The following is a 26,022-nucleotide window of genomic DNA, read 5'->3' on the forward strand; positions in this document are numbered from 1 at the left end:
AATTTTCTTTGTTTAATCCAATGGCAAATAAATTTTTCTCGCATCCGTATTAATGGTTCGAACAAATAATTTTGTTTTCAGTTCAAGAAATTTTATCAATTTTGTTAATAATTAGTACTCACATAATTATTTACTTATTTTTTTTTATTTCTTCAATTCTTATTGTTTGAATTAGTTTACATGATGAGTAGTGCAATGTGTCCATATATTATTTATGAATGGTAATTTATCACTAATACAGTGACATTTCATCCCGGAGTGGCTGTCCTTGTTGATAAATTGAAATTAGCGCAAACCTTGAGGACAGGCATGAAAAAATGAGAACACGAGCATGATTGGTGATGAGATATAATATAGATGAACCCCTGCCTTGACTGATTCAATACAAAGGGAGGAAAAAAGAAGGAAAACAGGAGCAACCAATTAAGAAAGAAGCAAATTTATAATCATGGCTTCTACAGCAGATCATGAAGAAGAGACAAATAATTTTTCATATGCAATGGAACTGGCAAGTGCCATAGTGCTACCTGCAGCTATGCAAGCAGCGGTAGAGCTTGATGTGTTTGAGATCATAAGCAAAGCTGGTCCCGGTGCTAAGCTTTTGGTTTCGGAAATTGTGGCTCAAATTCCCTTAAAAGATAATAATCCTGAAGCTGCAGCCATGACGTTGGATCGGGTGCTGAGGCTGCTTGTCAGCTACAATGCTCTTCATTGCTCTTTTGTTGATGGACAAAGGCTCTACTCTCTTGCTCCTGTTTCAGCATACTTTGTTCGCAATAATCAAAACGGCGCGTCGTTGCGTCCCTATATGGCCTGGTGTCTCGACAAGGTCCTCATGGATTGCTGGTATATAGAATTACTTTATCTCCTTTCTTTCCTTTGCTAATTTTGATAAATTAAGGACAATTATCAAAACCTTCTAGTTGTATATATCCAAAAATTAATCATTTGCATCACATGTTTTGAACCCATCAAAATCCGTCAGCTACTAAAAAGACAGTTATCTTCAATTATTTTACTTTTGTTGTGGTAAAAAACAAAAAAAGTTTATAGTCCAAGTGTTTTTGAAATATGAAAGTAGAAAGGATTGATTGTAACAAATAATTAATAAAGTATTCTTTATCTTGGTTAATTATGCCGTCTAATTTTACAAACTAAGCTTCTAAAATTGTTACTAACTGTGTTTGGATTTTGGAAAATTCAGGTTTCGGTTGAAAGAGCAAATTCTTGAAGGAGGAATTGCGTTTAATAAAGTGCACGGAATGCATAAGTACGATTACTTGGGCGTTGACTCAAGATTCAATGATGCTTACAACAATGGAATGTTAAGCCACACTTCTGTTGTCATGGAGAAGATCCTAGAATCATACAAAGGCTTTGAGCATGTTAAGCAGCTTGTTGATGTTGGCGGCGGCTTAGGAGCTGCTCTTAACATGATAATTTCCAAATACCCTCATATTAAGGGTATTAATTATGATTTACCATATGTTATTCAAAATGCCCCATTTTATCCTGGTATGTTACTTACAAAATTTATACAATATTTTCGTTAATGATTCATTGATGGGATACACGATAGCTAACAAAAATTATTATTATTATTTTTAAATTTCAGGCATTGAACATGTAGGTGGAGACTTGTTTGAAAGTGTTCCTGAGGCAGATACCATTTTCATAAAGGTTATATGTGTGTATTATTTGAAATCATCGTTATAAGGAAAAATCGATATAGGGTGAATCACTATTTTCCCCCCTAATATTTTGTAGGTTTACTTTGACCCGTTACTCATTTGGTATTAGAACTTTGACAAAAACACTTAAGGAAAAGTCAAAATATGTTGAAAAGTGTTGGGGGGCAACTGTCTCTCTTTCTTTTTCTCTAGTTGTAAAGGAGTGGCCAAAGCCCAAATTGATTATTTAAAAACCACTGGACTAGCTCCTGATGCAAAGTGTCAATCTTTCCGGATTATACGTTTTGTTCAATGCCATAAATTGATCATAGATATTCATATTAATAGATCTAATGAGAATTAACGTAAATATTAAACTTTTGCAGTGGGTCCTTAATGCTTTTGATGATGAGCAGTCCTTGAAATTGTTGAAAAATTGTTACAAAGCTCTTCCGGATGGTGGGAAGTTGCTTAATGTTAATGGAACAATTCCAGAAGTGCCTGAGAATAGCGCGACTTCAAGGGAGATCTCCCACTTGGATATAATTTGTTTAATCCAAGTTCCTCATGGAAGAGAGCGGACCAAACAAGAATACAGTGACTTAGCAATCAAAGCTGGATTTAAAGGCGTCAACTACGAATATGGTGCATGCAATTTATATGTTATGGAATTCCTCAAATAATAAATTGCTTTACTTGTATTAGGAAAGGTCTTCTCAACTCTCTTTGGGGAGTTACCAATTTCTGGTTTGTGTTAATTTTTCTTCTCGCCTTAGCTTTTCTCTTATGTACTCTTTTTCATCCTTTAAGCATCTGTCTTTTTAAGGGAGATTGACTGCCTTATAAGGTAGCTCCTATGTAATATTTTCCATTTTAATTTTTACTGTTGTAGCATGTGATACTTAGTTTTTTATCGAGGAAAAAAATAGTGTATTCATCTGACTTTGTTTTTTTTTTTTTTTTCCTTTTTCTACTTATTGCAAAGTTATGTTGTGCAAAAACCAGCAATATATAATTAATAATTTAAAGTAATAAAGTTTGATTTTTGAACGTAGTAAAATACACCGTAACTGAATCGAACAATGCCTGAAAAATATATTGAAAATGGATTATAGAGATATAAATTTCTATTATAATTATAATTTAGTTTTTTATTTTTAAGTTAACTTAGAGAAAATATATTTTATTTTCATTATAATTGTGATTTAATTTTTCTTTTTGAATTAATTTAGAGAAGTAGGTTTCCTCTATTATAAATAGAGAGCTCTTGTGGTTGTTTTAAGAACTTTTTTCTATTATAAATAGAGAGTTTTTGTGATTATTTTAAGAACTTTTTCCAAACTCAATTATTCTATAAATTTTTATTCTAATTTTTTTTTTCTATCTTCTTTACAATTCCTCGTCGGCTAATATAGGTCAAAGGGGTTAAAAAAAAGTGCAAGCCTTTTGAAACAAGTCACAGATGACAGACCCAATCAGAACTATAAGTAAATATAATAGTTTGCACTGGCAATAGGATTTCCGGCATTTCGTCTAAGGCACAATTGACACAACGCTTGATTGACCAAAACAAATAGTTGATTATTGTAATTATTGTGAATATAGTCTTTTGTTTTACAACGCGTTAAATATGTTTATATATTTTGTAAAAGTCAAGCAATGAGATGTAGGGAACGATTATTGTTTTCACCATATCAATTATCTCAAAGATTATCTCAAATATTTTTCATGTTCTGTCTGCCGGTACTCTGCCTTCTAGAGGTGCACAGTGATGGGTGAAAAGAGGAAAATGAAAAAAAGATAAGAAAAAATTTATAAGGTCCTTTAATGCGGGGTCGTTTTGGTTCGATATGTGTTGAAAATTTTTTCGGGTGCAAGCTGTCGCTATCACCGACTTCAAAAACCTTGTCTTGTAATATTAATATAGGCCCCGAGCCCCCCACCACTTTGCCTCTGTGATTAAGAACCCCATTCTTTGTCTTTTAGCAAACCCCCCGCCGCTTTATAAGTCAATAATTTTGTTTTTTTTTTTTTTTTTTTTTGTCAACTCAATTGAAGGCTTTGCCCACTTGTAGAAAATCCCATAATGGGTTCCACTAGGTTACAGCAGTGGCACATATAATTTCTTTTTGTCTTCTGTGATAAAATTTCATATAATCTCTTCTATTTATTTTTATTTAATATTTATCCTATAAGTATTAAGTTAATTTCTACCTACACTTACAGCTACATTTCGGTTAGCTCTTTATACTATTTTATATTTACAGATTTTTTATTCAATATTGCACATGTATCACAATACCCCCTCTTTATTATTTTGAAGTTAAATAATTAACATGTTTAATTTAAAACCTTACACTCCTTTTTAATTATAATCTTTTTAAATATCGGGTATTTTTTACATTTGCTATCAAATTTCATTTAACACTTTACACTCTTTTTATTTCGAATTTTTTTATAGATATTAATTTACATTATGGTAGTGCACTGTGTCCATATATTATTTATGAATGGTAATTTATCACTAATACAGTGACATTTCATCCAGGAGTGGCTCTCCTTGTTGATAAATTGAAATTAGCGCAAACCTTGAGGACAGGCATGAAAAAATGAGAACACGAGCATGATTTGTGATGAGATTTAATATAGTTGAATCCATGCCTCGACTGATTCAATAGAAAGGAGGGAAAAAAGAAGGAAAACAGAAGCAAGCAATTAAGAAAGAAGCAAATTATAATCATGGCTTCTATAGCTGATCAGGAAGAAGAGGCAAATAATTTTTCATATGCAATGGAACTGGCAAGTGCCATAGTGCTACCTGCAGCTATGCAAGCAGTGGTAGAGCTTGATGTGTTTGAGATCATAACCAAAGCTGGTCCCGGTGCTAAGCTTTCAGTTTCGGAAATTGTGGCTCAAATTCCCTTAAAAGATAATAATCCTGAAGCTGCAGCCATGATGTTAGATCGGGTGCTGAGGCTTCTTGTCAGCTACAATGCTCTTCATTGCTCTTTTGTTGATGGACAAAGGCTCTACTCTCTTGCTCCTGTTTCTAAATACTTTGTTCGCAATAATCAAAACGGTGCGTCGTTGCGTCCCTACATGGCCTTGTCTCTCGACAAGGTCCTCATGGATGGCTGGTATACAGAATTACTTTTTCTCTTTTCTTTTGTTTGCTAATATTGGTAAATTAAGGAAAATTATCAAAACCTTCTAGTTGTCTATATAAAAAAAATTAATCATTTGCATCACATATTTTGAACCCATCAAGATCCATCAGCTTCTACAAGGATAGTTATCTTCAATTATTTTACTTTTGTTGTGGTAAAAGACCAAAAAAGTTTAAAGTCCAAGTGTTTGTGAAATATGAAAGAGAAAAGATTGATTGTAACAAACAATTAATAAAGTATTCTTTATCTTGGTTAATTATGCGGTCTAATTTTACAAACTAAGCTTCTAAAATTTTTACTAACTGTGTTTGGATTTTGAAAAATTCAGGTTTCGGTTGAAAGGGCAAATTCTTGAAGGAGGAATTGCGTTTAATAAAGCGCACGGAATGCATATCTACGATTACTTAGGCGTTGACTCAAGTTTCAATGATGTTTTCAGTAATGGAATGTTAAGCCACACTTCTATTGTCATGGAGAAGGTCCTAGAATCATACAAAGGCTTTGAGCATGTTAAGAAGCTTGTTGATGTTGGCGGCGGCTTAGGAGCTACTCTTAACATGATAATTTCCAAATACCCTCATATTAAGGGTATTAATTATGATTTACTTTATGTTATTAAAAATGCCCCATCTTATCCTGGTATGTTATTTAAAAAATTTGTATAGTATTTTTGTTAATAATTCATTGATGGCATACACGTTAGCTAATAAATTTTTTTCTTTTTTTAAATTTCAGGCATTGACCATGTAGGTGGAGACTTGTTTGAAAGTGTTCCTAAGGCAGATACCATTTTCATGAAGGTTATATGTGTGTGTTATTTGAACTCATTGTCATAAGGAAAAATTAATATAGGGTGACTGACGCTTTTTCCCATAATATTTTGTAGTTTTATCTGATCCCGTTATTCCTTTGGTATTAGAACTTTTACAAAAACACTTAAAGGGGATACCAAAATATTATGAAATCTGTAAAAAAAAAAAATGGTAAAACTCTCTCTCTCTTTCTTTTTCTCTAGTTGCAAAGGGGTGGCCAAAGCCCAAATTGATTATTTAAAAACCACCGGACTAGCTCCTACAAAGTGTCAATCTTTCTGGATTATATACGTATGTTTTGTTCAATAACATAAATTGATCATAGATATTCAGATTAATAGATCTAATGAGAATTAACATGAATATTATACTTTTGCAGTGGGTCCTTAATGGTTTTGATGATGAGCAGTCCTTGAAATTGTTGAAAAATTGTTACAAAGCTCTTCCGGATGGTGGGAAGTTGCTTAATGTTAATGCAGCATTTCCAGAAGTGCCTGAGAATAGCGCGACTTCAAGGGAGATCTCCCTCTTGGATACAATTTGTTTAATCCAAGTTCCTCATGGAAGAGAGCGGACCAAACAAGAATACAGTGACTTAGCAATCAAAGCTGGATTTAAAGGCGTCAACTACGAATATGGTGCATGCAATTTATATGTTATGGAATTCCTCAAATAATAAATTGCTTTATTTGTATTAGGAAAGGTCTTCTCAACTCTGTTTGGGGAGTCACCAATTTCTGGTTTGTGTTACTTAATTTTTCTTCTCGTTTGGCCTTAGCGCTTCTCTTGTGTACTCTTTTTCATTCTATGAACATTTGTTTCTTTAAAGGAGATTGACTGCTTTAACATAGCTCTTATGTACTCTTCTCCATTTTAATTTTTATGGAGGAAAAAAATAGTGTATTCATCTTACTTTGTTATTTTTTTTTTCTTTTCCTGGTTATTTCAAAGTTATGTTGTGCAAAAACCAGCAATATATAATTAATAATTTAAAGCAATAAAGTTTGATTTTTGAACGTAATAAAATACACAGTAAATGAATCAAATGAAGTCTGAAAATATATTGAAAATGGATTATAGAGATATTAATTTTTCATTAAACAACTACTGAGAGCTAATATAGGTCAAAGGGGTTAAAAAAAAAAAAAAGAATACAAGTCTTTTGAAACAAGTCACAGATGACAGACACAATCAGAACTAGAAGGAAATATAATAGTTTGCACTGGCAAAATGATTTCCAGCATTTCGTCTAAGGCACAATTAACAACGCTTGATTGACCAAAACAAATAGTCGATTATTGTAACTATTGTGAATATAGTTCTTTCTTTTACAACACGGTAAATATCTTTATATATTTTGTAAAAGTCAAGCAATGAGATGAAGGGAACGATTATTGTTTTGGACCTGTCTATGGTACAGATTCTGTAACAAACATCTCCCGTCATCCCACCATCCGATTTTCTATTGTTCAGTTTCTCACTCCACATCCAACCACATCCAACGGCTGATGCTGCAGTCTGTACCTTACAGATTCTGTAAGCTAGTCGAGTCCTATTGTTTTCACCAAATTCAAGTATCTCAAAGATTATCTCAAATATTTTTCATGTTCTGTCTGCCTTCTAGAGGTGCACAGTGATGAGTGAAAAGAGGAAAACGAAAAAGATTAAAAAAAAATTTATAAGTTCCTTTAATGAGGGGTCGTTTTTTGTTAGATATGTGTTGAAAAGTTTTTAGGGTGCAAACTGTCGCTACCTCCGAATTCTCAAAAATCTTTGACTTGTGATATTAATATAGGCCACAACTGCTCTGCCTTTGTGATAAGGAACCTCATTGTAAAGGTGCACAGTGATGGGTCAAAAGAGGGAAAAAAATAAACAAAAAAATTTATAAGTTCCTTTAATGTGAGGTTGTTTTGGTGGAGAAAATTATGATGCAATAGTGATAACGTGTTATTATTGTATTCAGTTATTAAATTTTAATAAATTAATTTATTTAAGTAGATTCAACGATTAAATGTAACGGTGGCATGATACCACCGTTAAACTGTAGCTGGACCTTGTTTTGGCGAAAATTTTTTAGGGCGCAAATTGTCGCTATGTCCGATTTCAAAAATTTTTGACTTATAATATTAATATAGGCCCCAACCACTTGGTCTCTGTGATTAAGAACCGCATTCTTTGTCTTTTAGCTAACCCACCGCTGCTATAACGTCATTGATTTTGTTTATTTTTTTGTGTCAACTCAATTGAAAGCTTTGCCAACTTTTAGCAAAAATATAATTTATACTGTTTTTTGAATCTAGCCGAAGCAACCAATACAGAAAGAAGGCAGTCAGGCAGGTAATAGTCGCGAACTAAAGTCAGTCCTTCCTTCGTGAGTCTCTTTTTCGAAAATTGTGACTAATTTTAGTTTACACCAGCTGGGAATTCGTTGAAACAAATTCCAGTCATGCCTGGTGTGTACTTAATATATGGGTGAAGACAATTTGGGAGCTTGGAACTCTCCAATGAGACAAGAAAATATGTTAGTTAGCTAGGCTTCTGAAATTTGAATAGGAACAACAAGTATGTACATATGAAACAAATTTGCGGAGGCCCTGAGGGGGCTCCACTAAGACGTACTTGATAGCTAAGTCCTCATAATTCAATTTAATAACTTCTAATTTATTGAAATGAATCAATTAATTGTTTAAGTTGGAGTTTTATAATTGGGATTAATTAACAATACGAGCAAGCACCTTTTGGTGAGATGCCACTTTTGAAATTGCTCGAACACAATAAATTTGGACATGATTGATGGGGCCCGGGAATGAGATTTTGACATCTCTTTAAAAATTATATTTATAAGAAATTATATTTACCACTTGAGTTATAAATAAATTTTTAATAACTCATTTTATTTTTTATATAAAATTAATACGTTAAAAAAACACATGATTGAAGTGTTAACGTACATTTTTGACAAACAAAACAATCCAGTATTAATTTGTAGCTAGATCAATTGAGCACCTAAAAAATTTTATTAATACCCCTTGAGTGTTTTTTTTTTCTGTTTTTTTTAAGTTTTCTTACAATAATATAATTTTTATTTTATTTTTATATATGTCCCCGATTCAGTCCTTTTCTAAAATTAGTTTTAGAGACTTATTTAATAAATAGTCAAATTATTTTTGTATTGAATAAATTGAAAGGTTAAAATATCATTACTGCTTTAACTTACAAAAAAGTTATTATGCGGTCTAATTAAAAGAAAAGTATGTGTTAAAAACTGTCACTAGTATTGAGAACTTACAAAAATGACATATGGTAACAACTAGCAATATTTTCATAATTTCATGATTTATTTCCTTGACAATCATACCTTCTCTTTTATTTTTCATTATATCAAATTATTTAAATATGTCACTGTTAGAGTGCAATTTATGCACTAGTTTTGCATTATTTACTTCCCTTAATATCAATGTTTTGCACTTAATAATAGTGATTTACTTGTGTTTTACTTTTGTAGGTGCAATTCTATTGATTGATGATAAAATTGAGCTATAAGATGATGTTTAAGGATGATTGTTCTCTTGGAGAAATTATGAGCGTCAGAAGAACTTTGTTGAAAAGGCGTGGGCGCGTGCTGTCAACTGCGGACCTGCAGTTTTTAGTTTAACGTGTTTTGCATTTTTGGTTATTTTTGTAATTACGAATTTAATATTTCAGATATTAGGATTTTATTTTAAATAGAATTCTAAAAGAGAAGAGAGAGAGAGTATTTAAGGGAGGAATCTATTGTGAAAAAAGGGGATTTTTTTGGATTGGAGAAAAAGAAAGAAAACCCTAGATCTAATTTTTCTCTTCTCTCTATGAAGAACTAAACTTATTTTTCTGGTTGAAGGATAACGAAGCTTTGATTCATCACTACTGTGAGATCTTTCTTGTGCTTTAATTGTTTTATTACTTTTTGGGTATTTGTTTATTCTCTGTATTATTTTCATGATTATGTTTGTTAATTAGGTAATTGGCCATTATTTAATTATCAACTTAATCTATTGTCAATTAAAGGATTCATCGTATGAAGAATTTAATGTTTGTGACAAATAACATAGCAGAGAGTTGTGTTGTGAGAATAAACAATCTAATTTAAATGAATCATCATATGTGTTGATTAGGATTTGGGTCTCTCTGATTTTTCAGGCTGTCAATTGATTAAATCCTATGATCGTATCTAGGGTTGTCTATTGATTAGGGAAATAACCAACGGTCGTACCTTGGTTATCGACTAGTTAAGGAGAGATTGGCTATTAGAGGGTCTCAATAGCTATAACCGGTCTATTAATAAGTAATAATAATCTATATTTGAATCAATGATCAGTAGTCGAATCAAGCTGAGTTAATTCCTTCAACCAGAGCTTTCTCCAATTTGAATTACAACTTTAATTTGCATTCTTGTTATTTTAATTTGATTTTTATTATTGTCAACAAAACCCCCATTTTATGTTTTACGTTTTAAAAGGATTTAAATAATTACCGATCTCTGTGGACACGACCCTGCTCAATCACTATACACAATTTATTTAGAGTAGGAATTTATTTTTGTTGGCTTCGACACCCATCAAATTTTGGCGTCGTTGCCGGGGATTGGTGTCATTTATTTAATCATTTTTACGTTTTACTTGGTGTATGGTTCGTTCTTCTCGTACAGGTACACTTTCGTTTGATCCTGAAATTGAGAAGACAGCTGGCCAGCTGAGACAGCAGACGAAGCGAGCTAAGCAACGATCCTCGTTGCCTTTGCTTTCTGAAATAGATACAGTGCCTGATTTAGTTGAATCATCTAGCGATTCAGAAGAACAAGTGATGGATAGACCTGCACCTGTAGAAAGAACTCTTAGAGAGTTAGCTGAACCAGACTTGAATCAACAACCACTCTGCATTCAATATGTAGACTTGGAGGTAAATTTTGAATTAAAGTCTGGTCTTATTCATTTATTACCCAAGTTTCATGGTTTTGCAGGTGAAGATCCTCATAAACATCTTAAGGAGTTTCATGTTGTGTGTTCAAGTATGAGACCACAAGGCGTGACTGAAGAGCAGATTAAGCTGCGTGCTTTTTCGTTCTCTGTAGATGGGCTAGCTAAAGACTGGTTGTATTACTTGCCTCCTGGATCGATTACAATGTGGAATGATTTGAAGAAGCAGTTCCTCGAGAAGTACTTTCCTGCTTCAAGAGCTGCCAACATCAGAAAAGACATTTGTGGGATTAGACAACTTCCTGGGGAGACTTTGTATGAGTATTGGGAGCGATTCAAACAATTGTGTGCCAGCTGTCCTCAGCATCAGATTTCTGATCAACTTCTTATTCAATATTTTTACGAAGGACTATCATTGATGGATAGAAGTATGATAGATGTTGCTAGTGGAGGCGTGTTGGTGAACAAGACTCCTACTCAAGCAAGGGAGTTGATATCAAATATGGCTGCCAACGCACAACAATTTGGCAGCAGGCAAGATCCCACTTCAAGGAAGGTGAATGAGGTAAATATTTCTTCTATTGAACAACGTTTAGATAAACTCACTTCTCTTGTGGAAAAGTTTGTTGTAGGTAATGTGCAACAGGTGAAGACTTGTGGTATTTGTTACAATATGGGTCATTCAACTGATATGTGTCCTACACTTCAAGAAGAACCCGTTGAACAAGCCAATGCAGTTGGAGGATTTCCAGGCATGCCTCAGAGGAGGTATGATCCTTATGCACAAACATACAATCCAGGATGGAAGGATCATCCCAACTTCAGCTATGGAGTTAGGCCGTCAGGATTCCCACAACAGTATCCACTAAGACAACCAGCACCTCCACAGTCAACCTCCAAGTCATGTATATCTCTTGAAGAAATTGTTAAATCGCTTGCGACTAACACTCAACAATTTCAGCAGGCAACTACAGCAAGCATTCAGAACTTGGAGAACCAAATGAGTCAATTGGCGACTACAGTGAGCCGTCTGGAGTCTCAAGTATTAGGGAGATTGCCTTCACAATCTGAGGTGAATCCAAAGCAAAACGTTAGTGCTGTCATCCTTAGAAGTGGGAAGGAGTTGCAAGAGCCTAGTAAGAAAGTGACAGAGCATGTAGAAGATGAGCTTGAGAAGAATGAATTGATGCCTCAATCTCAAGATGCACAACCCACCGGAGCGAAACCCCTACCTATTGTGATACCTCCTCCTTTTCCAAGCCGGTTTGCAAAATCCAAGAAGGAGGAACAAGAGAAAGACATCCTTGAGACATTTCGCAAGGTTGAGGTAAATATTCCTTTATTAGATGCTATAAAACAAATACCTCGATATGCTAAAGTCCTTAAGGAACTATGCACCTCTAAGAGAAAATTAAGAGGAGATGAAAAAGTTCATATGGAGGAGAATGTTTCAGCAGTTCTGCAAAAGAAACTACCTCCTAAGTGCAAGGATCCATGTATGTTTACTATCCCTTGCAAAATTGGTAATGTCAAAGTTGAAAAGGCTATGTTAGATCTAGGAGCTTCTATTAATGTTATGCCTCGTTCCATTTATTCATCTTTGAATGTTGGTCCATTAAAAGAAACTGGCGTGATAATTCAACTAGCTGATAGGTCTAATGCATATCCTGATGGGGTATTAGAAGATGTCCTAGTACAAGTTAATGAGTTGGTTTTTCCTGCTGATTTTTATGTACTTGATATGGAAGAGGATAACTTCTCTAATTCTGTCCCAATTTTGCTAGGAAGACCTTTTCTTAAGACTGCTAGGACTAAAATGGATGTACATAAAGGGACTCTCACTATGGAGTTTGATGGAGAGGTTATAGAATTCAATATGAATGATGCCATGAAATATCCTAGTGAGGAACATTCGGTATTTTCTGTGGATGTTATTAACCCTATAGTGCAGGAAGTTTTTTACAAGGAAAAAGCGAAGACATTTCATGATAGAATGATTTTGAGAAAGGAGTTCTCGATTGGTCAAAAAGTTCTTCTTTTTCATTCTAAGCTTAAACTTTTTCCGGGTAAATTACGTTCTTGCTGGGTCGGACCTTTTATTGTTACTAATGTTTTTCCTCATGGTGCAGTTGAGATTCAAAGTCCGACCTCTGACAGAGTTCTTAAGGTTAATGGTCATCGCTTAAAACCTTTTTATGAAGGTTTTTCGGTGAATATTGTGGAGGATGTGGCTCTCGAGAGTCCCAATTATGGAGATTGATGCATAAATGTGTCTAGCCAAAGACATAAAACAAAGGCGCTTTTTGGGAGGCAACCCAAAAGATTTATTTATTTTGATTTTAGTTATATCTTTTATTTTTAATTTTGATTCAGATTTTTTTTTTTAATAATGTTTTTGCTTATTTTGGCCAGAAGAAAATTTTCGATAAGGCGTGCCCACGTCTTAACTAATAAGTACTTCTGTGATTTTTAAAGTAAAATAGGTTTAAGGCGTACCCACGTGCTTATTAGAAAAGTACTTCTGAAATTTTTAGTGTCTCAAAGTGATTCATCACAAAAAAAAAACTTTTTATTTATTTATTTATTTATTTTTTCCTTCCTTCTTTTCTTTCTTTTATATATATATTTTTTTATTTATTTTAAAAAAACGAAAAAAAACAAAAATCACAAATCACTGTTCACAAATCCCTAATTCAAAAAAAAAAAAAAATTCATTGTTGATTATCTTTTTCACCCGCAGCAATCAGCAGCAGCAACCGTGCGAAATCAACAGCAACCGTGCGAAATCAGCAGCAGCCGCGCGCCCCGCAACGCAGATCCTCAGCTCTAGCCCGCGCGCACAGCGCAAATCAATCCAGCCGAGTAGCCGCACCAGCCCGCAACGCAAGCCCCACCAGCGCGCAACGCAGACCCGCAACGCGAACCAGCTCTCGAGCGCAACACAGCAGTGCGTAGATCCAGCCCTGCAACGCAGCACGAACCAGCAACGCGAACCAGCTCTCGCGCGCAACAAAGCAGTGCGTAGATCCAGCCCCGCAACACAGCACGAACCAGCAGCGCGAACCAGCTCTCGCGTGCAACACAGCCACGCAGCAAGCTCCAACCGAGCAGCAGCCGCAGCACACACCACCGCAACGCAGCAACGCAACGCAACTAGCCTACGCCCTGTATTTCAGCCGGGTAAATCGAAATCCGTGAGTGCAATTATTGTAACAATGCCGAAGAGGAAAGCATCTTCTTCCAAGTCATCAAAAAAGACACCCGTCGCAAAGAAATCTAAGATTGCCGCTCCCACTACGGTTCCATGGAACACAATTTCAGATTCACGCCAAGCCGTGAGACAAAGATCGAAGCATGGAAAAGGCATGAGTGTTTTGCCACTTGCGGAATCCAATCTCGAAGGGTGCCTCGCGTTCGTGATTCAACAAGAGAAAGAGAGGTACAAAGATATTTCCACGCGCAAAATACTTCCAGCTAAGTATATTCATTACCCGACTCTTGAAAAATTGAATGTTAAGGATAATTTTGATTCTTTGATAGATAAGATTGGGTTGCGTAAATTTGTTGATGTTGATTGTTTGGGTTATGTTGAGTTGATTAGGGAGTTTTATGCTACTTTTCAATTTAATATGCCGAATGATTTTACTTTGCATACCCCGAATGTCATAAAGTTTAGGTTAATGGGACAAAATTTTTCACACTCTATCACGGATTTTAACCTAGCTTTAGGATTCATTGATGATGATTATTCTTCTAGTGATGCATATTTAGGAACAACTTGTGACTTTAGCGAAAATTTTGAGCCTTATGGTCTTTGGCGTAATTTATCTGTTGATCACAATCCTGTTTTGAAATGTGTGCATCGATTATTAGCATATAATTTTTTAGGCAAGAAAGATCACTCAGGAGTTTTCTCTAAAACTGAATTTTATTTTATCTGGTGCATGTTAAATGATGTGAGGCCTAATTTAGGTTTTTGGTTAGCGGATCAATTTCAAAGTGTGCTTAAACGGTATAAGACTTTATTTCTTGGTCCATACATTACTCTGTTAGCTATAAACCTATGTGTGCTTGATCCCGACAATAATGATTTGCATCCTGCTTGCAAAAAGGAATTTTTGGATATGTTTGTGTTTGAAAGAACAGGTGTGGTCGAATTCAAGGAGGGGAGATTTCAGTTTACTGAACCAGGACCCACTCAACTTCCGAAGAAGCTTTATGCTAGGAGTGGTGCTACCTCTGATGACGAGTTTGACGACGACACTGCTGCCCCGCCAACTATTCCTTCTACATCCGCACCACCTTTGAGCATTCAGTTAGAGAAAATGGAGCACAAGCTAAACAAGATGGAGCAGAATTTGGCCGCATACTTCGAGAGTGTGGGATTTACCCCACCATTTCCGCCAAGCCCATAGACGTTATGTGGATCAAAGCTCACAATTTAGGGAAGTTTCTTTTTGCCCTTAATTTTTTATCCTTACGCTTTAATTTTTATGTGAGCTTTGATTATCTTACATTGGGGACAATGTAAGTTCTTGGTGTGGGGGAGAGATTTTTACATTATTGATGCCTGAAATTATTATTTTCACTCTACTCATCCTTAAATGATTTTGGAGTTAGTATGCTTCATATATTATTAATTCTCTTTTCTTTTCTCTCTCACTACTCTTTTTCCATCTATCTCAAATTATTTACATCTATTTTTTTCTATCATACTCTTTCATCACTCACATTTATCTTTCATTTTTTTTACTACATACATCTTTCTCGCTTATTATTATTTTTTTACCTTTCCTTTTATATCTCACTCATACCTTCTTCTCATTCTACACCACTATTGATGGTTGATTCATTTGAAGAGTGTACATGATTTGATGGCAAATTTACCAACTTTGTGAGGATTTGAGCCTATGAGCAACCACTTTGCTCTAATATTTTTGTTGTGTGAATATCAATCTTAGTTTGTTTATTCTAGAACTTGCTTTGTTATGCATGTTGAAGCCGCATTACGGGATTTTATGCATTAAAATGATAAGGGCAAACCCTTTTCCATTTTTCTATTCTCGCATTTTTTTTTCTCTATCCGAAGACCTTTATTTGCTATCTTTGTTTGAGCCTTAACCATTACCCATCTAATTTTCTCCGTCTACTTAACCATTTTTCTTCTTTGTGAGCCTTAATTTAAGGAGATTTTTGGACTCATTGTGTGGATATATTTTGTTGCTTTTTCTACCTTGTAATAAAGTTTCTCAATTAGATCAACAAGCATTATGCTTGAATTAAATTGTGCAAGGTTCGTTTCTTTTGTTTGATTCAAAAACAAAAAAAAAAAACAAAAAAAAACAAAAAAAAATCGAAAAAAAAAAGAAAAAAAATGTTACATTCTTGGTGACTTGAGTAGAAATAAGCATTTTGATATCATAAGTTCATTCAATGAGTTCATTCTTCTCATTTTGATCTCTTTTTCTTTCGTAAACCTTTCTTTTTCATTCAACCTATTTAACCCCATTACAACCCTTTTAAGACCCTTAGATTTTTGCATTTTATTCATGTTTTGTGGATTGAGATGTGATATATGAGCAAGCTTATGGTAATAGCATTCTTTGATTTGATTTGAGTGAATAAATGACACCCTAAACACTTTGAGTGCATGGAGTGAAGTTATTGAGAGGGCTATTAAATCTTGTTGCACTTGAGTTTTGAATGGATCTTCTTAGTGGTTGAATGTGCTTATTCTATCTTATGAAATTCTATGCTTTAAAATCCTTGTCTCTCGAATGTTGATCGACTTAATTTCTTGAGGTATGCTTGCTTAAAACTGTTTTTGGATGAGTTGAGATGAGAATTGAGTGGAGATTTGAGATTAATCTTGAGTTATATGCTTGAGGACAAGCATCATCTTGGTGTAGGGGAATTTGATAGAGTGTAATTTATGCACTAGTTTTGCATTATTTACTTCCCTTAATATCAATGTTTTGCACTTAATAATAGTGATTTACTTGTGTTTTACTTTTGTAGGTGCAATTCTATTGATTGATGATAAAATTGAGCTATAAGATGATGTTTAAGGATGATTGTTCTCTTGGAGAAATTATGAGCGTCAGAAGAACTTTGTTGATAAGGCGTGGGCGCGTGCTGTCAACTGCGGACCTGCAGTTTTTAGTTTAACGTGTTTTGCATTTTTGGTTATTTTTGTAATTACGAATTTAATATTTCAGATATTAGGATTTTATTTTAAATAGAATTCTAAAAGAGAAGAGAGAGAGAGTATTTAAGGGAGGAATCTATTGTGAAAAAGGGGGATTTTTTTGGATTGGAGAAAAAGAAAGAAAACCCTAGATCTAATTTTTCTCTTCTCTCTATGAAGAACTAAACTTATTTTTCTGGTTGAAGGATAACGAAGCTTTGATTCATCACTACTGTGAGATCTTTCTTGTGCTTTAATTGTTTTATTACTTTTTGGGTATTTGTTTATTCTCTGTATTATTTTCATGATTATGTTTGTTAATTAGGTAATTGGCCATTATTTAATTATCAACTTAATCTATTGTCAATTAAAGGATTCATCGTATGAAGAATTTAATGTTTGTGACAAATAACATAGCAGAGAGTTGTGTTGTGAGAATAAACAATCTAATTTAAATGAATCATCATATGTGTTGATTAGGATTTGGGTCTCTCTGGTTTTTCAGGCTGTCAATTGATTAAATCCTATGATCGTATCTAGGGTTGTCTATTGATTAGGGAAATAACCAACGGTCGTACCTTGGTTATCGACTAGTTAAGGAGAGATTGGCTATTAGAGGGTCTCAATAGCTATAACCGGTCTATTAATAAGTAATAATAATCTATATTTGAATCAATGATCAGTAGTCGAATCAAGCTGAGTTAATTCCTTCAACCAGAGCTTTCTCCAATTTGAATTACAACTTTAATTTGCATTCTTGTTATTTTAATTTGATTTTTATTATTGTCAACAAAACCCCCATTTTATGTTTTACGTTTTAAAAGGATTTAAATAATTACCGATCTCTGTGGACACGACCCTGCTCAATCACTATACACAATTTATTTAGAGTAGGAATTTATTTTTGTTGGCTTCGACACCCATCAGTCACCTTCTCTATTAAATAATTAACAATGAATTTCATAAATATTTTTATGGTACAATTTTAGTAATTTATAAAATAAGCTTATTTGTTGTATTGTTGTCGTTTATTTTATCAAGTATATGTATTTTAATAAGATTTCTAACGTTGTGTGCTTTGTGTTGCTTGATATACATATTCTTTTACTCTTCTTCATGTACTGACTGTTGTACAAATTCTAATGTACTTGCAAGCACACAAATCTATTGGAGTATATACTAAAAATAATGAGGTCGAACCTATAGGATTGTTTATTTTAGGAAATAAAAATCTAATCTTAGCTAATTATAACTTTACCATAGTTGAAAAGAAACTATTTTGTTTAAGAAAATATAAACAAAAAATATAAACAAAAAATATAAGTAAACTAAAGGTGAGAAAATTAATATAAAAATTTAAGAGATTGAAGTTACTAGGATTGTAGAATCCACCACTTTAACTTAATAATTATCTAAATACCCAACAATTATCAAATTTAGAGTGACAACTGAAAATCAATTTCTGTCTACTCATAGATATAATAATTAAGTCCAATTAAAATTAATCTTATATAGGTTTTTTTTTTGTTTAATAGTATAATATCTAAACATCCCATATAAATAATATTGTGTTGGACGGGTAGGCACCCAAGATGGGCCGACCTGACCCGACCCACACATGGTAACAACTTATTGGTTACCATATGCGTTTGGGAGAGGGAAATTGATTTGTGTTCAACTTCCCAACCGCTCCCAACCGTTGCTTGTATATGCCACCAAAACCGTTGCTGTAAATGTACGAGTTTTTCCATTCATTCGAAAAAGCAGTGTGTGTGTGGGTGAACAAAAAATACAGAGAAGATTCATCTTAATCTCTTCCTCATCAAGATTAAAATAAAGTCTTTGAACAATCCGTAAAATACATATATATTGTGACTTGATGAAGATTTCTGCCCGTGATTTATTTCCGACCAGTGACATGATCCAACACCTGTTTATTCTGCTGCATAATTCAAAAAATGTAAGGCCTATTGACTTCCTTTTAAGAATTTCCTTCAAATAGTATCAGAGCCTGAATTGTGTTGGATTCGTGCATTGGTTGGATTTAATTCATGAACAACATGATTTTTTTTTTATGCCCGTTGTTTTAAGTGTTCTGGAATGTTTTATATGAATGGATATCTGGAATTGATATTATTAAAACCTACCTAGGGTTTAGAATGCATGAACCCTAAATATATATAAAACCTGAAACTTCAATGGATCATATCTTTTGATCTAGGACACCTGACAATATGTGTAATATATCATTGGGAAGATCTTTTCGAGAGCTTTCCAACAGTATGTGATTTGTTAAAAATTGACTTAAGACGAGAAATTTATGGCTAAAATATGATTAGTGTCGGATTAAGGTTTGGAAAGGGTTAAAAACCCTAATTTGGAGAAGATGATGAACAGTATCAGATTTAGTTTTTTGACAATTCCAGCCTATTCCGACCTCTGTTTGAAAATCCAAACGCACTATTGAATTCATAATGAAATATGGAGTCGGATGGTGCCGGACCCAACGTTACTGGAGCGGCGCAAGGCTGCGCGTGGGTCCTACGCGCCGGTTGTGTGTGTTGAACACGCACTGTACAGTTGTGCACTGTAGAACAATGTTTTGCACTGTAGAGCATTATAATTTTGGATCGAACATATATAGTCTCATGGATGAGTATTATATGTTAATAAATATTTCGCTCTAGTGAGAGCTTAAATATTTTTTTTTATATGGGAATTAGCTAAAATTTAATCTCGTATTTAGTCGTTTGTTAACAATCACTAATTTGATTTTTATAATTTTTTTGTCGTAGATGGCTCCCGTTAGTAAGTTGTGGACTGAGGAAGAGGATTTAATGACAATTAGAGCTTGGGTTTCACCTAATGATCTAATTGAGATTAATAATAGTCTATCTTATGAAGAACTTATGGAGAAAATGGAGAATTATAAGATGGACCCTGATCGTCCTATATGCATGAACATAGAAGATTTATATGGGGCTTTTAACCGCTTAATGTCCACAAATAAGCCTACTATGTAACGAACTGGGGTTATTATCAATGGCTTCTCATTCAATCATTACTTGATGATGACAATACACTTGTCTTTAAGGTTCGCATGTTAAATGAGATTGAGAAACCTTCATACAGATATTATATGCTGAGGTGTGAAATTGAGTTGATGGAGGAGCACCGTCTTGTTTCAAAGATGAGGCAAACCTCAGTGCTTAGCATTCACACGAACTTCGAAATGGGAGACAAGCTAGTCGCCTTGGTAGAGGGCAGAAGTTATGGTATGAGAAAACCATAAACAGAATCATCAAGAGAGAACAATTATTTTTTTTTGGAGATAGACTTAAGTATAAGTTAGATAAAAGAGTCACGTGCAACAAAGAATATTTTAAGAACATGTAGAATATTCTATGTATTAGTTTGACTATGTTAGGTTATTTCATTTGTTTCTTGATTATGATTGTTCTTTTTAAAATTGGTTTTAATTTGTTGGTTGAATTATATGTTGTTATGACTTCATTAATGATATTTTACATTAATTGTTGCTCGACTAAATTTATAATTAGAACTGATAATTTTACGCATTAAAATCGAATTAATGATGAATATAATAAAGGGAATTGGATGATGATTGGAAGCCTCGACGACCTTTTGATTCCATTCCCGATATTAGTCCGTCATGTTTTTAGTTTACGTTTCGAAAAAATTAATTGTTTGTATATAATTATTAATTATGCCTTTAGTGATTGTATTTTGAATTGTCTCTGTGTTGAATTATAGTTGAGATGGCCTCTGCATCTAAAAACATTGTGGTTGAACTGAACTGAACAAGGGTGAGAAACTGAATGATGACAATTACGATATTTGGCACCGTAAAATTCAGTACATCTTTGAAGAGCAAGAAACTCTAGAAGCTCTTAACAACACCCTAGCTGAGCCTGAGCAAGACAGTATTGCTCAACACAAGAGGGATCTTGAGGCCTATCAGGCCTGTAAAGAAAAGAATAGCAATGCGCACATAACGTTGTTGAGCAGTATGCAAGATGACCTCATGTTCGAGTATGAGAAATATGAGACTGCTCAAGAGATATGGCTCACTCTGAAAGACAAGTTTGGTGGTACCTCGGCCACTAAACTCAAAAGGCTTATGATCAAATTCGACTCTTATCATAAGCACCCGAACTATACTATGAGGCAGCATCTGAGGGAGATGTTGAACATGGTTCGTGAGCTTAAGTCTGCTGGACATGTTTTAACTGATGAACAACAAATTCAGGCAATGATAAGATCTCTACCCGATACCTGGGAACACATGAAAGTGAATATAACTCATAATGAGAATATAAGAACTTTTAAAGATATTGAGCATCACTTAGAGCTGGAAGTAGAGCGCCTTGAGGTTGCTAAGCTTTCTGATAATGTTTTTATGGCTGAGTTGAGCTTGCACAAAGCTTCGGGCTTCAAGCGCAAAAATGGTCATAAATATAACCAGAATGGTAAAGGATCTGATCTTGATCAGAAGAAGCCAAATGCTTAAAAGCGCCCAAGAGGTAAGCGTGCTTGTAAGAAAATGGACAAATCCAAGGTGAGATGCTACAACTGTAGCAAGCTGGGTCATTTCGCTCGTGAGTGCACTAAGCCGAAAAAGGTAAGACCCAACTACACTTTGTTAAATTATGCTTTAGTTATGAGTTTGTACTCCTAACCGAATCTCGTCCTATGTAGACTGTAGACTCAGGAGCAACAGACCATATAGCTCGTGATCAAGATGCATTTGTGGAGTATTGTCGAATCAGCTAGGGGAGTAGATGGATATACGTGGGCAATAACTCTAGAGTTGAGGCAAAATGAATACGCATCTGCAAATTGACTTTTCGTGGTAGACGTATTCTTTTGTTACACGATGTCCTGTATGCACCAAAAATTCGACGAAACTTGATTTCTGTCCATGTTCTTCTTGAATTAGGATATCACTTAACTTTTCATGGTGTCTGTTTAGAGATCTTCTTAAATTCAGTCCTTATTGGAATTGGGCATTTAATTAATGGTTTTATTGTATTAGATTCAATACTTGATGGTTCAAGTTATAATAATAGTTATTTTTCTTATGTTACTTCTTCTAGCAATAATGAAATAGATGTCATCACTTGGCATGCTAGATTAGGTCATATATGATAAGAAATAATATATAGACTTGCGAGAAAGGGCATGTTTGGTCCACTCACCAAGATTGAATTGCCTTATGTGAAAATTGTCTAGTTGGAAAAACAACTAGAAAATCATTTAACAAAGGAATTAGAGCCAAAAAACCATTGCAATTAATGCACTCTGACATCTGTGGTCCAATGAATGTAAGGACTAAAGATGGAGCCTCATATTTTATTACATTCATTGATGATTATTCATGTTTCGGTCATGTCTACTTGATTTCTCATAAATAAAAAGCATTGGATTGCTTTAGATTATATTTGAACATGGCAGAGAATTAACTAGACAACAATGTTAAAGCTCTAAGAACTTATTGAGGACATGAATACCTTTCGAAAGAGTTTAAGGAACTCTGTAATGAGAAAGGGATAAAAAGACAGCTGACTATTCCTGGAACTCCGCAATAAAATGGTTTAGCGGAAAAAATGAATAAAACTTTATTGGAAATGGTTAGATCAATGATGGCGCAAGCAAATCTTCCAATATCCTATTGGGGAGATGCTTTGTTAACTACTGCCTATGTATTTAATTGAGTTCCTTTAAAATCAGTTAGTTCCACCTCATATGAGTTATAGACGGGTAGAAAACCTGACCTATCTCATCTGCGGCCATGGGGGTCTGTAGCTTATATTCATAACTATACTCATAAGTTTGAAAAATTGGGAGCTAAGAGTACAAAGTGTTTCTTTATTAGATACTCAGAACACTCTAAAAGATATGTGTTCATTGGTGAACAAATAAGTGGAATTATGTCTGAATTGGAATCACGAGATATCAGTTTTCTAGAAAATGAATTTTCTAGCATTGGAGAAGTTGATAAGGATTTTTAATTCTATGAATTAGAATATCCAAATGATATTATCACTTCTAACTATGATGTTGGTGTTAGTACGGATCCTTTAGGGATTGCCACTCTGAGTGGGAGTGAAACACCAGACACTTCGATTCCAGCTGGGGAATCAACTCGAAAGAGTAATCGTAGGCCAATTACTCGTTGTCGCTTTGGGATTGAGGGAGAAGCTTTTATGATTACTTCACACGATGGTGATAAGCTAAATACGTATAACGAGACTCTCACATCATCTGCTAAGGATTCATGGATAAAAGTAATGGAGGAAGAGATAGAGTCTATGAAAGTCAATCAGGTCAAGGACTTGGTTGATCTTTCGCCTAACCGTTAAGTTATCGAAAACAAATGGGTTCTCCGGATAAAGTGTAAGGTGGATGAGACAATAGAGAGATATAAAACAAGATTAGTCGTTAAAGGCTATATCTAACAGGAGTGTGTAGACTATGAAGAGACATTTTCTCCTATAGTAAGGTTTGCTTCTATACGATTAATCTTGGCTATCGTTGCACATCTAGACCTTGAGTTACATCAAATAGATGTAAAAACTGCATTTCTCAATAAAGAACTAGAGGAAAAAATTTACATGGAATAACCACAAAGTTTTGTTGTTAAAGGCCAAGAGCGCAAAGTATGCAAGCTCAAAAGATTTATCTATGGCCTTAAACAATCTTATAGACAATGGAACCTTAAATTCCATCAAGCCGTAGTTTCTTATGGCTTTAGGATAGTTAAAGAAAACCATTGTGTGTACATTAAGAGGTCTAAAGACGATTTTACGATATTGTCTTTGTATGTGGGCGATATATTGTTAGCTGCGAACATTAAAGAGTTTGTCAAAACTGTTAAATATTAACTATACTCAAATTTTGACATGAAAGATATGGGTGAAACCTTTTATATTTTAAGAGTCAAAATTTTCAGGGATCATTCACGGAAACTTCTTTCTCTGTCACAAGAACCTTACCTTAAGAAGATCCTTGAAAGATTTAATATGGCTGATTGTAAGCTAATAGATACCCCAATAGCTAAAGTGCAATCTCTTAATCTCGATATGTGTCCCAAAATTCCTCAAGAAAATGAAAGAATGACTAGAGTTCCTTATGTAAATGTCATTGGAAGTCTCATGTATATTATGATGTGTACAATGCCTAATATCAGTTATACTGTAGGACTGGTGAGCAGATTCCAATTGAATCCTGGACAGAAGCATTGGAGTGCGATCAAGAGATTTTGGCATATCTTAAAGGCACTGCAGATTATTCTTTATGCTATCAAGGAGGTGGTTTGCAAATTGTTAGATATTCAGATGCCGACTGGGGTGGCGACCTGGATGAGTGCAAATCGACCTCAGGACATGCATTCTTGCTAAACAGAAGAGCAATTACATGGAGTAGCAAGAACAGAATAGCAATTACATGGAGTAGCAAGAAACAAACATGCACAGCTTTATCGACGATGAAAGCCGAATATATTGCATGTTCTACAGCAGTGCAAGAAGTTGTATGGCTTAAGAGATTTGTGGAGGACTTAGAGATTAATATTAGCGTTATTAGTCCAGTAACTATCTATTGTGACAGCCAGACTGCCATCTCTTTCTCTAAAGACATCAAATACCACAGCAAGTCGAAACATATTGAGACTAAATACGATTTTATAAGAGACATTTTGGCAAAGAAGGAAGTAGCCGTACAATATATATCTATGCATAGCATGATAGATGATCCACTTACAAAAGATATAACGAGGGATGCATTCGCCTCTCATGCTAGATCGTTGGGGCTACGTAGATTATAATCTTGCATTATAAAGATATTTTTATTCTGTAAACATTTTTATTACATGAATTATTTTTAAATGCAATGATGTTTTAAGTTCTCTTATTTCAATTTAGTTTAGAAAAGGAATAATTACACATATATGAAAGTATGTCGTCAAGTCAATGACCGGCTTTCTTACACGAGCGGTCACCTTAGTTGCTCTGGGAGCAAGCTAAGATGAGACAAGTAGAATAATGAGATAATGTGTTTTGTCTAAGAGCCAAAAAACAAAAAAAAAATATTTTACAAATTTTGTCGTCTTGACTAGAGTCAAGATGAGGTCGTATACGATATTTTCTCGTCGACCGACTATAATTTACCCCACCATCATAGAGACCTGATTGAAGCCAGATGTGAGATTTTATTTTGACTCTAAAAGAGAGCGTTCACTTTAAGAACCCAGGTCAGGCGTTGTAGAAGAGCGACTGGACTAAAATCTATATAGTGAATTGGATTAATGAGACATACACCTTGAAATGGAAGATTCACTGTAACTTGTGTATCATATCGCGCGTGCTTGGTGACCAAACTAGAAAATGAGAGAATCGCTCTTCTTCCTCATTGTGTAAGTTCCGCATGAGTTTCTATAAGTCAATTTTGGTATCCCTATGACTATCAGCTATGTTTCTGAGATTTTAGACTGGTGTCTGCTACTTTAACATGTTATCTATGACCTTGACATGATTTGGTTTATGAAACATAACTAAGAAAGCGACTACTCTGGATTGATAGACATGAGTGTGATGGAAAGATTTAATTTTTTTCATTTTATGTGATTCACTGGTCGACCAATTGTTTAATATCTTTGTGATATTACAATTGTGAATACATAAAGAGATTGCGCAATTTTGGCATACCGAGGGCATTTAATATGCTTGAGTATTAAAGTAAATTAAATTTAGGATACAATAAACATATGTTGAGGTCTCTTGCATATGATTGCAATTGAGACATCTCTTGTCTGGGTTAGCAATTGAGATATGTCTTTGGCTCTCTGAATGAGGTTTTGGATGTGTTCATGGTCACACAATATATTTACCAGTATGATTGGAGATATGTGGTTGTTCATTGTTTCTTTATTCACTGCTCTGCTGTTTTGATGTGGTCCTATCATGTGCGAGTGGGAGATGTTGGACAAGTGGACGCCTAAAATTGGCCAACCCGACCCGACCCGACCTACACATGGTAACCACTTGTTGGTTACCATATGCGTTTGGGAGAAGGAAGTTGATTTGTGTTCAACTTCACAACTGTTCCCAATCGCTGTTTATATATGGCAACAAAATCATTACTATAAATGTACATGTTTTTCCATTCATTCGAAAAAGCAGTGTGTGTGTGGGTGAACAAAAAATACAG

General features: G+C 34.4%; 2 protein-coding genes and 1 non-coding gene across 3 annotated transcripts; 2 read left to right on the forward strand and 1 right to left on the reverse strand.

The window, feature by feature from the left end:
• The first annotated feature begins 448 nt into the window (after window positions 1-448).
• Window positions 449-2,480, forward strand: LOC18050156 (anthranilate N-methyltransferase). Its single transcript, XM_006443142.2, has 4 exons — window positions 449-846; window positions 1,205-1,515; window positions 1,616-1,680; window positions 2,057-2,480. The coding sequence occupies exons 1-4, from the start codon at window positions 449-451 to the stop codon at window positions 2,351-2,353; spliced, it is 1,071 nt and encodes a 356-aa protein (XP_006443205.1). The 3' UTR covers window positions 2,354-2,480.
• A 1,883-nt stretch (window positions 2,481-4,363) lies between these two features.
• On the forward strand, window positions 4,364-6,355 carry LOC18050157 (anthranilate N-methyltransferase). The gene is made up of 4 exons (XM_006443145.2): window positions 4,364-4,807; window positions 5,166-5,476; window positions 5,573-5,637; window positions 6,029-6,355. Exons 1-4 carry the CDS (start codon window positions 4,410-4,412, stop codon window positions 6,323-6,325), a joined length of 1,071 nt encoding a protein of 356 aa, XP_006443208.1. The 5' UTR covers window positions 4,364-4,409; the 3' UTR covers window positions 6,326-6,355.
• A 4,517-nt stretch (window positions 6,356-10,872) lies between these two features.
• LOC112100488 lies at window positions 10,873-10,979 on the reverse strand. Its single transcript, XR_002906857.1, has one exon. It is a non-coding gene; the product is annotated as a small nucleolar RNA R71 (small nucleolar RNA).
• Between the last annotated feature and the right edge of the window lie 15,043 nt (window positions 10,980-26,022).

Source organism: Citrus clementina, unplaced genomic scaffold (assembly GCF_000493195.1).
Source record: "Citrus clementina cultivar Clemenules unplaced genomic scaffold, Citrus_clementina_v1.0 scaffold_3, whole genome shotgun sequence".
Classification (NCBI taxonomy): Eukaryota; Viridiplantae; Streptophyta; class Magnoliopsida; order Sapindales; family Rutaceae; genus Citrus; species Citrus x clementina.